Genomic DNA, 16,603 nt, shown 5'->3' with positions numbered 1-16,603 from the left:
AAAACGACCCTCGTTCAATGATGTTGGATCCACAACTTCACAGAGTGTAGTTTGTTATGTCGTTGGTTATGTCCTACTTTTACATCCTAGGACGCTAGTTCTAGCCCGTAACTATTTTACACATTATTTTTAGGCTAGACTTAGTGGGTTGCTGCATTATCACAAAAAATCCATTGGTGGTTGGTGGGGTTTGAACCCGGGACCTCGGGAACCGAAGCCCCACGCTCTACCACTAGACCAGCTCGCTCCCCAACAAATTGACAGCGTCTAGTATGTCAGGGCAGACTTTTGCAGATTTATGCACGCGTTTTCCACTTAAGAGGTTGGTTTAAGTTCAAAGGTTTCTTCACAATGACAATAGCGTGATAGAAATCTTAAGATATCTCAAACCTACTATTGAAAGTATGCGAAATGTACCTTCGCATACTAAAATATCCAGTAGTATGAGGAATTTAAGTATAAATGTTGAGCTATAGCATTTTAACGGACCTAAATAACGTATTTGAAATGGTGACGAATAACTTATCTTAAATCTGACAGACGCTGAGAAATAATCAGTGACTCAATTATAATAAAACTTGTATCGAAATAAATAATATTGGTAACTTTATAGGAAAGTTCACAACAGTTTTATTAGTTTGAGTTTTAACCTACTAGTACTCTACTTGTAAAATAAATATCAACAACGTGAAGTTTTACCCTAAATTTGTTAATTACTACACCAATAAACAGTGACCAAAAAATATAAGAACTTCTAAACCAGCAGTGCTCATTATTTTTGAACCTGGGTTTTCTTTAACTGAAATAGATCATGTTAATTTAATACAACATACGACTAGAAGACTCAAAATAACACAAGGTTTAAGAAGAATATCCTACACTTTAATAAGTTAGCGTAGGGTAAAATCATCTAAGCCCAAGTATGTCTTACAATAAAAAGTTAAAACTATAAATGAAAAACGATTGAAGCTGTTAATGACCAAACTTCCTTCATAACTGAACTCCAACAAACTACCTTAGAGGTGGATTGTTAAATTTAAATGAAACATTGCCAACGGGTCAACGGACTTGGCAAGACTTAAATCTTAATAGCATTCAACACTGTTTAGACTACGAAAAATATAAATGGAATTCCAAATTGTTTTAACGGCTATTGCTAAGTGGATTTAAAACATAATCCAAAATAACAGTGTTCCATAAGAAGCTTCCATAGTGATTCACAAAATCATTTTAACATCCAAATCAATGAACAATTTCGTTATTTTATATCTAAATCATACAGTATAGTTATTAGATTTCTAAAGGTTTGTAAAAAACAGCTCTTGCCATTTAACGAATAAAATCTTAAACCGAACGGCCATTTTTACGTCGGCGACGATTATTATCTTAAACGTACGAGTATTTAAGATTTTTTAATGACATAACGTAAAAGCAGAATACTGCTATGGATATTTTATTTAAGTACCGGACACGCATATTTTTATTTTTCTAGAACTGTGACTAAAAATGAATTACTTATTGCTTTAAGGTGGACACTAAGGAAAGAAAGTAGTTCTACCAATTCATGTCGTACTGTATGATTCGTGCATACGCCTCACTCGAGGGGTTGACTATAGTCTGTATGATGTAACCTGTCTCCTGACCGGAGATCTACCTTGGACTGGCTCGACCATACAGTTTCCATCATACAGACTACTCGACTCTTCCGGCGTTGTTACTTTTAGGTACAGCAATTAAAGAAAGATGAAGTATTTGTTTGATGTTCTAAAAAATGCCCTTTTCATTATACGAATGCTATGCAATTTGCATGCAGCTATGCACAATTGATGTTTTAGGTTATGTCTCGGTCCTAACCTAACCAAACCCTAGCCATAAAATTGTTACAGTACGGTACATAAAAACATTTCAGTCGTAAAACTGAAAATATCTCAAAACACTTCATTATTGCAACCAATCGCTTCGAACAAAAATTGTTATGCATCACAGTCCAAATATAATTTTTAAATTGCAGATTCCAATTAAAAACCGGCCATTAAAATATAAATTGCATTGCAGAATTTATGGTTCATAAAACATGGGGTGTTTAACTGACAAGGGAATCCTGGAGGAAAACTGGACGACTTTTATCTACCCCACGGGAGAATACTCTGGACAAGCCGGTTGAATAATTGAACATCAGTTCCAAGCTACAGTCACCTCACCTACTAATAGGTCAAGGTTGAATTTAACTGTAATCCCCATAGTAGAATATACCATTTAAAAGAAGCACAATACACCTACGTAGTCTTAACACTACTTTCCACAGCACTTTAATACTTTCTTATGAAATGGCGACCATTCTAATGTAGGTAAGCCAAGTATGAATGGAGGTGAGTGTAGGATAAAAGTAATTGATAACTCAAACAGATATTTTGTCAGCGTTTACTGCCTGCATTATGTTTGCCATTCAACTTTGAGAATAAATAAAACATTCAGTAAGAATAGGAACAAGTCGTAAGAATACTGAATATGATGCCAAGGTGGTGTTTTAATAATTTTAGCGATTCGACACATTATTTTCAAGGCCCCACATACATTTTGTGGCTGATATAAATTTCGTGGTTTACCCCTTAATTTTTATGGGACCCTCAAACTATTCAGGATTGAACCCTCAATATTTGGCGTCAATACAAAAATCTCTGTGGTTTATACCATTGTTTGGTTCACCTCTCAATGTTCAGGGAAATGTGCCATAATTTTTTTATGTGTATCCTTTAACTTTTCTGGTTCATACCATAATTTTCGTGGCTCATCTCATCTTTCGTGGTTAACCCCACAATTTTCGTGTTCCATTTCATTCCACTCCATAATTATCGTGTTTATCCCATGACTATCACAGTTTACTCTATAATTATCGTGGTTTGTCCCATAATTTTCTTGGATAATCCAAAGGAGACTGTCTCGAAGTTCCGTGGGCTGTTGGTTCGGCACAAAGTTCATCGTCCGAAACTGGCGATTATGTCCACCGTTAGCCCGGACTACTCGACAGTCGACACTACGGCCACAGCAACTACTGTAGGCTACCTCGTAAGTTCTCGTAACTAAAATACACTGCTACGCAGTAACCTACGTAGTACAATTACTCGTATTAAAATCTGTCTACAGCACAATAAATTGACCTACTTAATTGCCCCTACTCTACTCAGTAAAAGTCAGCTGTTGTTAACTCAGTTGTAAACTTAGATTATAAGCAATCGCATGTATCGAAAGTATGTATCGATTGTTTAAATCGGTTGTAGCTTATTGTTGCCTTTTTGTCAATTAATTGTACGACATATCGATAGTTTCATATATATTAATACAATAGTAATATACGTAATAATTGAATAACTTACTAAACACCTGTTTGTCTCCGTAAACAAAATTGAGAACAATTTGGAAGTAGAATGAAAACTGTATCAGTTTTGTAACATAGTTTGTTCAAAGAATGGTGCAATATGACGAAAATTATAGTTCATCACACGGGCATAAAAAATGTCGTTTTAACCCTCGCTCATTTTCCTACCTCGGCTGTCACCTCGATCGTAAAACTTGAGCTCGGAAAGGCCTGGCGCACACGGTCGATTTTTCGATCGGCCGATAAAAAAATCGGCCAAAAATAAATCGCCATTGATTTATGTCTAGGCGCACACGTGGCGATTTTTTAGTCGAGAAACGGATTTTTTTTTAATGGGTTTAAGCTATACTAAAATGGACTTTGTTGAATTAACCTATGTTTGTGCTCTTCTAATTAGACCAAAGAAAAAAGAAGACAACTTAAATATTGGGTTCATCCGATAGTAAGTCAGAGACTTTTAAATCGACAGTTTTATAAACTATACACTTTACAAGATGACAGTAAAAAGTTCTTTAAGAATGTTTGTTGAAAGTTTCAGTTTTTATTATAACAGCTGTGGCATTTTTTTAGCAAAGAAAACAGCACAAATCAGACTGAAGTACTGAAGTTCACTGACTCCTGTGGAGAACAACAAGCGACTGGCCGATTTTTTAGTCGACCGTGTGCGCGGACTGATAACAATCTGTACGTTACAGATTTTCGGGCGACAATCGCCTCGCCTACGAATCTGTGGCAAAACCCAGATTTTAAAATCGGCGCAATTCTCAATCGCCTGTGTGCGCGCTTCCATTCAAATACATGATGCACAGATCGGCCGATGAAATAGTCGCCTCAAAATAATCGCTCGTGTGCGCCTAGCCAAAGAGTCACTTTACGCCCTAATAATGAAATACCATAATTGAACTAACATGTTGGACAGGAAAACAAGCTAAGCGACGGATTGTCGTTTCCTACTATTGAGACCTGACTCGTTAATTTCCTTATCCCCTGGTACGAAGTTAATTTGAAGAAACAAGAAAGGTTGTTTCCTCTGGCCCTTTGAATCGTTTTGAGATTGTTTTGTCATACATAGATTATTCTGGCAATTTCAACGAATTAAGAAAATTCGAACTAATCATTAATCAACCACTATACGACTACTCATATTTACATCAGAGAATTACAAACTGTTTTCGTTTCAGACAGTGAAAAACATAAGACATAAACCAGGCAAATGTTGTCTATGAACAGGACCAACTCCCGCCGCAGCAAACCTGCAGACTAAGCGAATGTCCATTTGTTTTTTATCCATTTTATTTTCAGTTTAGTATTTAAATAACATAAGGTTAACGAGTACCTAGGTTTTGCTGCTACAGAGATGCTTGCTAAGTGTAGTCTTAGTAAAATAATAATAGGTTAGTATAAAATAACAAAATTTGCCAAGTTTGATCAAAATATATCCACAAACAAGCAAACTACAATTTACAATATTCTCCATAAGAGTAACGTAGGAATTTTGAAATTGAGATATTTTGAATTTATCCGTAACTAATAACCGTACAAAAAAAAACTTAAATAAACTAAATTATTTGTTTTTTTAAGTTCTTTAAAACGGTCTAGAGAGAAATTAGGAATTTTTTGGGAATGAGAAAAACAAATTTTTACCCCATAAAACCCCGTTCCCATAGCCCGATCATGCAGGTTGCCCCTACTCTACTCAGTAAAAGTCAGCTGTTGTTAACTCAGTTGTAAACTTAGATTATAAGCAATCGCATGTATCGAAAGTATGTATCGATTGTTTAAATCGGTTGTAGCTTATTGTTGCCTTTTTGTCAATTAATTGTACGACATATCGATAGTTTCATATATATTAATACAATAGTAATATACGTAATAATTGAATAACTTACTAAACACCTGTTTGTCTCCGTAAACAAAATTGAGAACAATTTGGAAGTAGAATGAAAACTGTATCAGTTTTGTAACATAGTTTGTTCAAAGAATGGTGCAATATGACGAAAATTATAGTTCATCACACGGGCATAAAAAATGTCGTTTTAACCCTCGCTCATTTTCCTACCTCGGCTGTCACCTCGATCGTAAAACTTGAGCTCGGAAAGGCCTGGCGCACACGGTCGATTTTTCGATCGGCCGATAAAAAAATCGGCCAAAAATAAATCGCCATTGATTTATGTCTAGGCGCACACGTGGCGATTTTTTAGTCGAGAAACGGATTTTTTTTAATGGGTTTAAGCTATACTAAAATGGACTTTGTTGAATTAACCTATGTTTGTGCTCTTCTAATTAGACCAAAGAAAAAAGAAGACAACTTAAATATTGGGTTCATCCGATAGTAAGTCAGAGACTTTTAAATCGACAGTTTTATAAACTATACACTTTACAAGATGACAGTAAAAAGTTCTTTAAGAATGTTTGTTGAAAGTTTCAGTTTTTATTATAACAGCTGTGGCATTTTTTTAGCAAAGAAAACAGCACAAATCAGACTGAAGTACTGAAGTTCACTGAAGGCGGGGACACAAGGCGGGGACACACTTGTCATACACCCTTCCGATCCGACTCCGATCATACTGCGGTACGACTGTCGGACAGGGAAATGGTACATAACATTGAACGCGGTTGTTCACACCTCTCCGACACGCGTCATGTCATACTCCGATCCTACTCCGATTTTGGTTCCGATCACGCACCGACACTGCAGTCTATTTGTTTGTCGGATGCAGGACGGGTTGTTTCTAGACTAGTTGCTTGTACAAATTTTTATTTTTATTGTGTTTAAACTTCTATTTTGCTCAAAATGAGCTCTGTAAAAGCAGAGGAGCTGATCGAGGAAGTGCGCAAGCATCCAGTGTTGTACGACCAGTCCACGGAGCTGTACCGGAACGCGGAACACAAAGAACAGATCTGGAAAAGAGTGGCAAAGGAATTAAATGTCGAAGGTAAGACCTAATTTAGTTTAGGGACATTTTAAAAATAAACCTTAACCTGGTAAATAGGCATGGCACACATGTGGCGTGGTAAATTTAGTTTGGTAAAGAAATGTGTTGCATCACTGGCCACTGCGTAGTTAACTTCACTGTCTACAGGAACAAATGTTGTTTTTTTAGTTCACTTGAATCACTTGTTCTCCTAGCTGTTTAATGTTTCATTCGGTCTGTGCTTATGCGATTTCTAATTGTTTTCAGTTTTGGTAGCACTATATAACTCGAGCAAATGTTTTGAATTTGATTAAATTCTATTTAAACGTGTAAACCAGTCGGGACCACGTAAGTTTGCAGTTGAGGGAGGAGCCTATTTACCATATGGTTTTGAATTAATTATTAAGAACGGTACGGTGTTGCCAAATCTAATAATGACAGCTGATTTGAAAATATTGCTTAGTATATTTTAATTAGTGTTGTCAACGGGCGATGTGGCAACGTCGCCCTAGCCTTGTCTTGTGATTGGCTGCCACCAACTGCCAACTTTACGTGGTCCCGACAAATTTGATCGAGTTGAATGGTAAAAAAACACTTTTTACCTTCATTTATTTGTTTACCATGTATTGTTGAAATTCATTAAAATAGTTTTTCCCAAAATTTGTGAATTTTTTAGATTGTTACCCGCTAAAAACGTTGATGTTCTTGTTTTTTAGTAGTTAATAAATTCATAAAATACAAATTAAAACATTGGAGAAAATCTTTTTCTTATACTAGATTTCATTTATTTTTATCTTTAATTTCATGTAGTCTCAAGTTTTTCATGCAAATGAAATGCACCTTTCATATAAATAATTAATTGTAAATATGATTATTTTTACTTTTATTTATTTTAAATAAAACATTATTATTTAATACGTTTTATATCTTAGATTTCTAACCAATCAATATTTTGTATTTTTAATGGTTAGTAGGTAGGCCATACATTCAATCTAATACATAATTATATGAAAATAAACTCATATAAACCTAAGATTTCCCACATGCCTCTGTCTTCACCTAATATAGATGCTTGAAATAGATTTAACATCCACACACATTACAAACTAAAAAGTAGAAAATAACTTATAAATATGTTGACAGTATAAATACTTGTAGGATTTAAAACGAAAAACGTTGGGTGCATGCAATTGTTAATTATACATTAGTTCAATAGATGAAGGTAATTGTAAATTATCTATTGCATACACCCAACGTTTTTCGTTTCAAATCCTACAAGTATTTATACTCTCCATATATTTATAAATTATTTTCTACTTTTTAGTGCGTTTGGAAACGTTTTGTTTTAAAAAACTTTTTTATTTATAAATAATTTTTTTTTTCTTTTTTTTACAATAGAACAGTCGTGATTTTTTTTTAAATCCATCAATAGTGTAAAATTGTTTCCTGTAATGTCCTGTAGAAAGGAAATATAAAATAATTGTATATCCTTTGGTTAATAGAACATTAAATATACGGCTCTGAAGTAATGTTAGTATAAAAAGTAAGGAGTGACCTGCCAGTATAACATTTATAAATGCTAGATAGAGGGTTAAAAGCGTGATACGATAAATATAACTAGGAATTGAGTAAACAAATTTCTGTATTTCAAATAAAGAAATGATTTACATAGCTGTTAGTATAAACCAAAACAATTGCAAAATAAGAATGTAAATCAATTCAAATTACATCATGAGAACTCGTTCTTGCCACTCCACACTACCGTCCGGGGAATTGAAGAATTCTTTAAACTGTTCCCTCACATCAAAGGCTTCGTGGTTTTCCCTTCCTCGTCGACGAGGGAAGCTCTGAAGACGAGATCTCTCTCCTGGAGTTGTGTCATCAGTACCTTGAGTGAGTTCTGGCACTTTCCAGCCTTCGTGATTTCGAATAAAGTTGTGCAAAATGCACGCTGCGAGAATAATTCTCGTTATGTTATCAGGATTTCCCTGGAGAGGCCTGAGGAACATACGGAATTTTTGCACTAAAATGCCGAACACATTTTCGGATATCCTCCTAGCCCTACTCAATCGGTAGTTGAAGATTCTTTGTTCTTTCGTCAAATTCTTCCCAGGATAGGGTCTCATGATGTTGTTTGTGAGAGGGAAAGCCTCATCGGCCACTACAACCATTGGAAGTTCAGTGTTTGTACCTGGAAGACACTTGTTCCCTGGGATATTTAGTTCATTTCGGAGCATTTTTTTCCCGAAATTGGATTTCGAAAATACACCACTGTCTGCGTTCCTTCCGTAGCTCCCCACGTCAACAAAAATAAAATTGTAGCACGGATCAGCTAGTGGCGTGTGCTCGAATTGATCCGCGGTTAGAGGGTAGTTTTCGATCATTCAAACTGACCCGGGGGTCTGGTAGGTAGATAATAGGGTCGCTTGAAACATGTGATCTGACCCGCGAGTCGTTGAGGGAGGCATGGGAATTCTCCCCGTCCTCTACGGGAAAAATAAGTTGAGTAATAGACTTAGTATTTTCTTATATACACACTAATATGATTTAGCCTATTAGCTAATTTTAGCAATTTAATTGATTTGGCTTAATATAGCTAGCCTACTTTGGTCTTCTATTTATATTCAATTCAGTCCAAATATTCTATAAGTTTCGATATCAAACGGTTTCTACAATTGGCAAAAAGTTAACATAATAATTTTTTTATTAAGGTTGTCAATTAATTGTTTTGTATTCAATGAGGATAGCATTTCGGCATTTATTTATTTAATTGCTATTTGGTTTGCATTCAAAAAGTAAACAGTTTTGTACCACTTATAATCTTATCACCATAAAATAAAATAAATAGAAATAAATCGTAAAATAAAATAGAAAATAAATCGTGTGTATATTAGTTTGTCTGTCAGCATCTCGTATACACATTACTAAACCATCCTTGCAATTGTAACGCACCTTTAGAGAGTAGTTGATCTCTGGCTACAAATGTTTACTTTTAAAATATTCAATTTTACTGCCAATATTCACTGAGAGTTGCTATGAAATTCTTCAAGTCTTAGTGCTAAGACTACGAGCGTTCAATACGGTTCAGAGTACAAGTAACTATATCAATGGTTAAAATATAAAATTTATACTATTATATCCTAATAATCTCACTCAAGTCAACATCTTACAGCAATATCAAGATTTTTCAAACTGCATACTTAGTCTCGACCGGGTCGAGTTTTCGGAATTCTTCAACCAAATAGACATCGTTACGCAAGACATTTTTACAGAGAAGACGATAGTCAAATTCCTTATAGGGTGAGTGTACCTGTGTATACCAACTCCCTGTGAATTACCTCTTCCTATATAAACATCCTATATCGCATGGTTTGGATACTGAAAATAAAAGGTTTTGGACAAGGCAGCGTAGGCCTGCAATATGCGTGTACATGAAAATATTATATTTTATTCAATATTTGAATGGTTATCTAAAACGATCTGAAATATTCTAGGAGGTCTTATAGCTTAATGAATTAACTATGGAAGTGCGTGATAGTAGTTAATCTGGAATGCTCTAGAAAGAATATTCCAGATTTGTCTAGATTGTACTAAAATTATAGATGATCTTAGAGCATTTTACATCATTCAGGAGTGTTTTTTATTAATATACACACCAAACAAGGTAGGTATGTAGGTCTTGAACAGTATAAAATATTCCCCCCACTAATAATTGTATAATCGCCATTGTATTTTGGTATGGGTATCGCGTAGTTCGCCGCTAGTCTTTTTAACACATTGTCAATAAAATATAGACAATTAGGGGTCCATGGCAGCAACTTTTGCCAAACTTATGACAGCTAGCCTGACCATACTACTGGACCGAATTACACGCGGTTGGTACCAAATGAAAGATATTTACCTGTGGATGTGCAGAACCCCTTTATAAATTGAATTAAGCTCACAAATAAGCACGAAAAGTGAATTTAAAATTTAAAAAAATTAACATGGGTCTTATGGGTTGCTATGGTGATGACGAAATAACAACAAAATATAAACAGAAAACCAAAACAAATGGAAGAAATTCCAATCACATGTTTTATTTACAGCGTGGGGTTAAAATAGAGAAGTTTGCACAATACATACTTTTGGTCAAGTTTTTGACCATAAAACCTTTTTGTTCGTTTTTACCTAAAAACAGAACACTAAAAACAATGAACATACAAATACGCAATGTTTTCATCAGCTGGTATGTTTAAAATAGCTTATAGAAAAACTGTAGCAGTACTTCCATTATAAAATGACCGGATCTCTGACGGCCTGTGGTGTAGAGCAGGGTTTTGACACTTCTGATATTCTGATATAATTTTTGCCCACCGTCCTTGGACCTTAAGCTTTAAAATGAATCCTCAACAGCCTTTTACGTAGCTCGAGATATTGAATGGGGACCGATTCACTTACGGAATTAAATTGATAGATATTATATATTTTACGTAATATGACTCAAATTAAATACAAGCATTGACTATTGGATACTGAAGTAGATCCATATGGACCAGCTGTAGCCAATTTTTTGTTAAAAAAGAACGTAGTTGTATGAGCCAGCCACAGAATGCGCTAGTGACTATATAAATTATATTTTCTACTTTATTTTTTGTTTTATTAATAGTCAAAGATATGAGCCAATTCTATACTTTGTAGTGAACCTATTTGTTGAATTATGAATCAAGAAACATGAATTTGTACTGAATACTTGTACGTAAATACATAACTTTCATTGTGCGCAAGGGATTTAATATAATTTGTTTTTTTTTATTTTTGTATGATTACAAAGTAATTCGATAGCTTGTGTATTAATAATAAAAAATTACAATATTATAAATCATATTACTAATCGTCCCGTCCCCATCATTATTATCAAATTACTTTCTGGAAGAATCAAACGTACCAATTTAATAACAAATATATTGTTATCATAAAAAGCTTACAAGAACTAAGAAATACATAACCATACCCTAATCTTAAATAAAAAAAACTACATTTTTAAATTTTAAAAAGCAACAAGAGACAATGGCACCAACAATAATTTACAACAAACGATGTATTATTTTTAAGGATAGTATAAAGAACACTGTAACAAATAGAGTAATACACGTGAAATCTCACGTAAATTTTAGCATTCTATAGGATTAACATAGACGTTTTGAGAGCCCTGGTCCTGGGGTGAAGCACTCACCACACACTGAGCTCAGCTTAAATACATAACATACAAAGATTAAAATTACAAAAAACCTTCAAAATTCGTTTAAAACATAGGGTGAGGTATAATCACTCAATAGAACCATATAGCAATATAAATGATCATTGATGTATTTCTGTTGGTTTGTACTAAATAACCATTAGTTTTTACTAAGTGACAGATTATAAAATACGATAGCAATATTTAAGCCAAATCAACTAAATTGCTAAGATAAGCTATTAGGCTAAATCATATTAGTGGTTGTATAAGGAAATACTTAGTCTGTTGCTCAAATTATTTATCCCGTAGAAGCCTCGAGAATTTCCCGTCCTCCTTCAACGACTCGCGGATCAGATCACATGTTTCAAGCGACCCTATTATCTACCTACCAGACCCCCGGGTCAGTTTGAATAATCCAAAACTACCCTCTGACCGCGGATCAGTCTGTATGCAGCCAGCTAGTGCTAGAAGAACAATGGAGTACGTTTTCTTGTAGTTCCAGTAAAGACTTCCCGACGACTTTGGTGCTTGTATCTTCACATGCTTACCATCCATTGCACCGATGCAATTGGGAAACTGCCACCTGTCCCAAAATTCGGCTGCTATTTCATTCCACTTGTCCTCATCGGGAACTGGCATAACTTTGTTCAAAAGAACCTCAATAACTGCTTGGCTCGTATGATGAACGATAGAAGCAACTGTACTTCTTCCCAACCTGTAGCTGAAGGATATTGTCTTAAATGTATCTCCCGTAGCTAGAAACCTGAAAGGAAAACATTATATTAATGATAACATTAATCACAATAAATTAAGGACTGCAATGTATTTTTAATTATAACTACTATTGAGCTACTATCTTTAAATTTTTTCAGGTCAAGAGGAAGAGTGCAAGAAAAAATGGAATGGCATTCGAGACAGCCTTCGAAGATCTCGACAAAAAACTAAAACAAAATCTGGTCAGGCGGCAACATCTAAAGCCAAGTACAAGTACGAATCCATGCTCGAATTCTTGATTCCTTTCATCGGTGACCGCAAAACATTAAGTAACGTCCCAGATGAAGAGGGCGATTTGTCTACAACTAATGACGATTCACAACTGCCGAATTTCCCCGAGGACATGCAGGAAACACAGCAAACACTAGATGGTGGCTACGCAGATGAATCCGAAATCCAAGAACCCTTACAAGCACCCCCACCCACAACTCCAGCCAGTCGACCTTCAGTTGTAAAGAAAAATGCACTTCCAAATCGTAAAAGGAAGCACCCCAACATACAATTAAAAACTCAACAGTCTGCGTCATCTCAGCTGATGGCGTATATATTGGCCGAAAAAGAAGCTGAAAACCCCAGTCAACAATCTGCTGAAAAACATCCTGTTGATGCGTTTTTAGCAGGAATCGCTCCATCCCTAAAAGCTCTGGATCCCGCTCTCCAAATCTCAGCGAAAGGGAAGATTTTTAATATAGTACAGGAGTGCGAACTGGAGCAGCTTCGTATCAACAATGAACGAAGAACCGCCTTGACCTATTTATCATCAGACGAGGCATCCGCTAGTTCAACACCTTCGCACGTAGGTGGACCGTGGATGGAGAGGAATTTGTATCAAAATCAGGTTCCCACTGGATCAAACCAACCGAACATCTCCGAAGATCAAGAAAGAAATCCTCTGTATTCACTTACAGACATTTATTGATATAATAACCTTGTAAGATTTCTCAGTTTACATATAGTATATAAGTTTACATCTATTATGTAACTTTTAAGTCAAAAAGATTTTTTTTCGTATTTTCTCTTTCTTTTTACAAGACATAAATCGTGTTTATTCTCATTTATTAAGACATTTTTTAATATAACAACATTTATAAGATTTCTCAGTTTACATCTATTATATAAGTTTACATCTATTATTTAACTTCAAGTCAAAAAGAATTTTTTTCGTATTTTCTCTTTCTTTTTACAAGACATAAAAAAATCGTGTTTATTCTCATTTATTAAGACATTTATTAATATAACAACATTTGTAAGATTTCTTAGTTTACATGTATTATATAAGTTTACATCTATTATTTAAATTCAAGTCAAAAAGATTTCTTTTCGTATTTTCTCTTTCTTTGTACAACAAGACATAAATTGTGTTTATTCTCTTACAGACATTTTTTAATATAAAAAACTTTATAAGATTTCTTAGTTTACATGTATTATATAAATTTCAAGGCAAGTTTACAACGATTAGGTATGTAAATTTCAAGGCAAAAAAATAAATTTTTTCATGTTTTCCTTCCAATGTTTAATTATTGTGTTACCTTCAATTTTGGTTTTTAAAATCACCCTTTATTCTTAAGGTTTTAAGAGTGATGGTTTAATATAAATAAGTCGATGTTTGGTGTGAAATCTGTGCGTGCATACCTTCAATAAGACCTCTATAATGAAAATTGGACGGCTAGAAGAGCCAAACGAACTCGAGCGATAAAAACCAAAGTGTTTATTATATAAGATAGGCACTTAAGTAAACCACCTTACTTACCTCAAAAAAACAGCCAAACGCTGTGTAGGACTGATCGGTTGTCTGAAGTACGAGTCTTGCTTGGTTATTGTTTCTCTAAGTTCGAGCTCCAACTGGTCGAACGTTGACTTTGACATTCGAAAATATTGGTAAAATTTCGTCTCGTCGTCCAACAGATGAGGCATGATCGTGGAAAACTCTCCTTCTGAGGATCTTTCCTTCCATGCAGAATGGACCCAAATTCTCCGTTTCCCACTGTCCTCCAGAGATGTCTGACTTTCCTCTTCATCTAAACAAACCGCCATCATGGCTAAATCCCGAAGTCCAAAGTTTTTGAACATGTTTCACCTTCTGCACGTAGCTAACAACTGACGAGTTTTGGAAGGACAATCGACCTGGTGCAGGAAATCGGTGATGGATCGGAAGTGTGTATGACATGTGTGTTCACCCCTTCCGATCCCGCACCGATCCTACTTGATTCCCGCAAATCGGATCGGAGTCGGATCGGAAGGGTGTATGACAAGTGTGTCCCCGCCTACACTTGTCATACACCCTTCCGATCCGACTCCGATCATACTGTGGTACGACTGTCGGAGAGGGGAATGGTACATAACTTTAAACGTGGTTGTTTACACCTCTCCGACACGCGTCACGTCATACTCCGATCCTACTCCGATTTTGGCTCCGATCACGCACCGACACTGCAGTCTATTCGTTTGTCGGATGCAGGATGGGTTGTTTTTTTTAAATCACCTTTATTCTTAAGATTTAAGAATAATGGTTTAAGATAAATATATGCCGATGCTTGATGTGAAATCTGTGCGTGCATACCTTCAATTTGAGACCTCGATCATGAAAATCGGACGGGTAGAAGAGCCAATCGAACTCGAGAGAGAAAACCCAATGTGCTTAATATAGGATGGGCACTTAAGTAAGCCACCTAACTTTCTTTCCATACAGAATGAACCCAAATTCTTCGTTTTCCACTGCCCTTCAGAGATGTCTCACTTTCTTCCTCTTCATCTAGACAAACCGCCATCATGGGTGAATCCCGAAGTCCAAAGTTTTTGAACATTTTTACCACCTTCTGCACGTAGTTTACAAATCAGACTGGCAAGTGTTGATCGACCGGTGAAGGAAATCTGAGATGGGTCGGAATCGTGTATGACATGTGTGTTCACCCCCTCCGATCCCGCACCGATCCTTCTGGAATCCCGCAAATCGGATCGTAGTAGGATCGGAAGAGTGTATGACAAGTGTGTCCCCGCCTTGACTCCTGTGGAGAACAACAAGCGACTGGCCGATTTTTTAGTCGACCGTGTGCGCGGACTGATAACAATCTGTACGTTACAGATTTTCGGGCGACAATCGCCTCGCCTACGAATCTGTGGCAAAACCCAGATTTTAAAATCGGCGCAATTCTCAATCGCCTGTGTGCGCGCTTCCATTCAAATACATGATGCACAGATCGGCCGATGAAATAGTCGCCTCAAAATAATCGCTCGTGTGCGCCTAGCCAAAGAGTCACTTTACGCCCTAATAATGAAATACCATAATTGAACTAACATGTTGGACAGGAAAACAAGCTAAGCGACGGATTGTCGTTTCCTACTATTGAGACCTGACTCGTTAATTTCCTTATCCCCTGGTACGAAGTTAATTTGAAGAAACAAGAAAGGTTGTTTCCTCTGGCCCTTTGAATCGTTTTGAGATTGTTTTGTCATACATAGATTATTCTGGCAATTTCAACGAATTAAGAAAATTCGAACTAATCATTAATCAACCACTATACGACTACTCATATTTACATCAGAGAATTACAAACTGTTTTCGTTTCAGACAGTGAAAAACATAAGACATAAACCAGGCAAATGTTGTCTATGAACAGGACCAACTCCCGCCGCAGCAAACCTGCAGACTAAGCGAATGTCCATTTGTTTTTTATCCATTTTATTTTCAGTTTAGTATTTAAATAACATAAGGTTAACGAGTACCTAGGTTTTGCTGCTACAGAGATGCTTGCTAAGTGTAGTCTTAGTAAAATAATAATAGGTTAGTATAAAATAACAAAATTTGCCAAGTTTGATCAAAATATATCCACAAACAAGCAAACTACAATTTACAATATTCTCCATAAGAGTAACGTAGGAATTTTGAAATTGAGATATTTTGAATTTATCCGTAACTAATAACCTTAAGTTCTTTAAAACGGTCTAGAGAGAAATTAGGAATTTTTTGGGAATGAGAAAAACAAATTTTTACCCCATAAAACCCCGTTCCCATAGCCCGATCATGCAGGTTCGCGAATTCATTCAAGTTTATCCCGCCAAAAATTACTCAAGTTATCGCGTTCACGGACACACACACACACACACATCTTGTACATACAAATTGAACAAATAGTGTTTTTGGCCTCTGGGGAAATGGAAATGAAAAAGTAAATAGGTCCCGGGCCTAGGTCTTACCATGAGACCTACGGTATGTAGCTACTTCCCTATAGGGAAATTGGATAAAAATAAAGTAAAGGGGATTGATCTAATATTCATCTGCATCGTTCTAAACTAATTTACAATGAAGCAAACACCTCTTTG

The 16,603-nt window shown here is 35.7% G+C and overlaps 2 protein-coding genes across 2 annotated transcripts; one reads left to right on the top strand and one right to left on the bottom strand.

The window, feature by feature from the left end:
- The first annotated feature begins 5,906 nt into the window (after positions 1–5,906).
- Positions 5,907–13,339, top strand: LOC128988861 (uncharacterized). The gene is made up of 2 exons (XM_054410580.1): positions 5,907–6,312; positions 12,382–13,339. The coding sequence occupies exons 1-2, from the start codon at positions 6,171–6,173 to the stop codon at positions 13,200–13,202; spliced, it is 963 nt and encodes a 320-aa protein (XP_054266555.1). The 5' UTR covers positions 5,907–6,170; the 3' UTR covers positions 13,203–13,339.
- Positions 7,995–8,557, bottom strand: LOC128988862 (uncharacterized). The gene has a single exon (XM_054410581.1). The coding sequence runs from the start codon at positions 8,526–8,528 to the stop codon at positions 8,016–8,018; it is 513 nt and encodes a 170-aa protein (XP_054266556.1). The 5' UTR covers positions 8,529–8,557; the 3' UTR covers positions 7,995–8,015.
- Positions 13,340–16,603: the final 3,264 nt, after the last annotated feature.

Source organism: Macrosteles quadrilineatus, unplaced genomic scaffold (assembly GCF_028750875.1).
Source record: "Macrosteles quadrilineatus isolate MER2022 unplaced genomic scaffold, UCM_ALF_1.0 Scaffold_3__2_contigs__length_128488019, whole genome shotgun sequence".
NCBI classification, from domain to species: domain Eukaryota; kingdom Metazoa; phylum Arthropoda; class Insecta; order Hemiptera; family Cicadellidae; genus Macrosteles; species Macrosteles quadrilineatus.
Note: the sequence above shows the minus strand (reverse complement) of the source record. Positions and strands in the feature narration are given on the sequence as shown.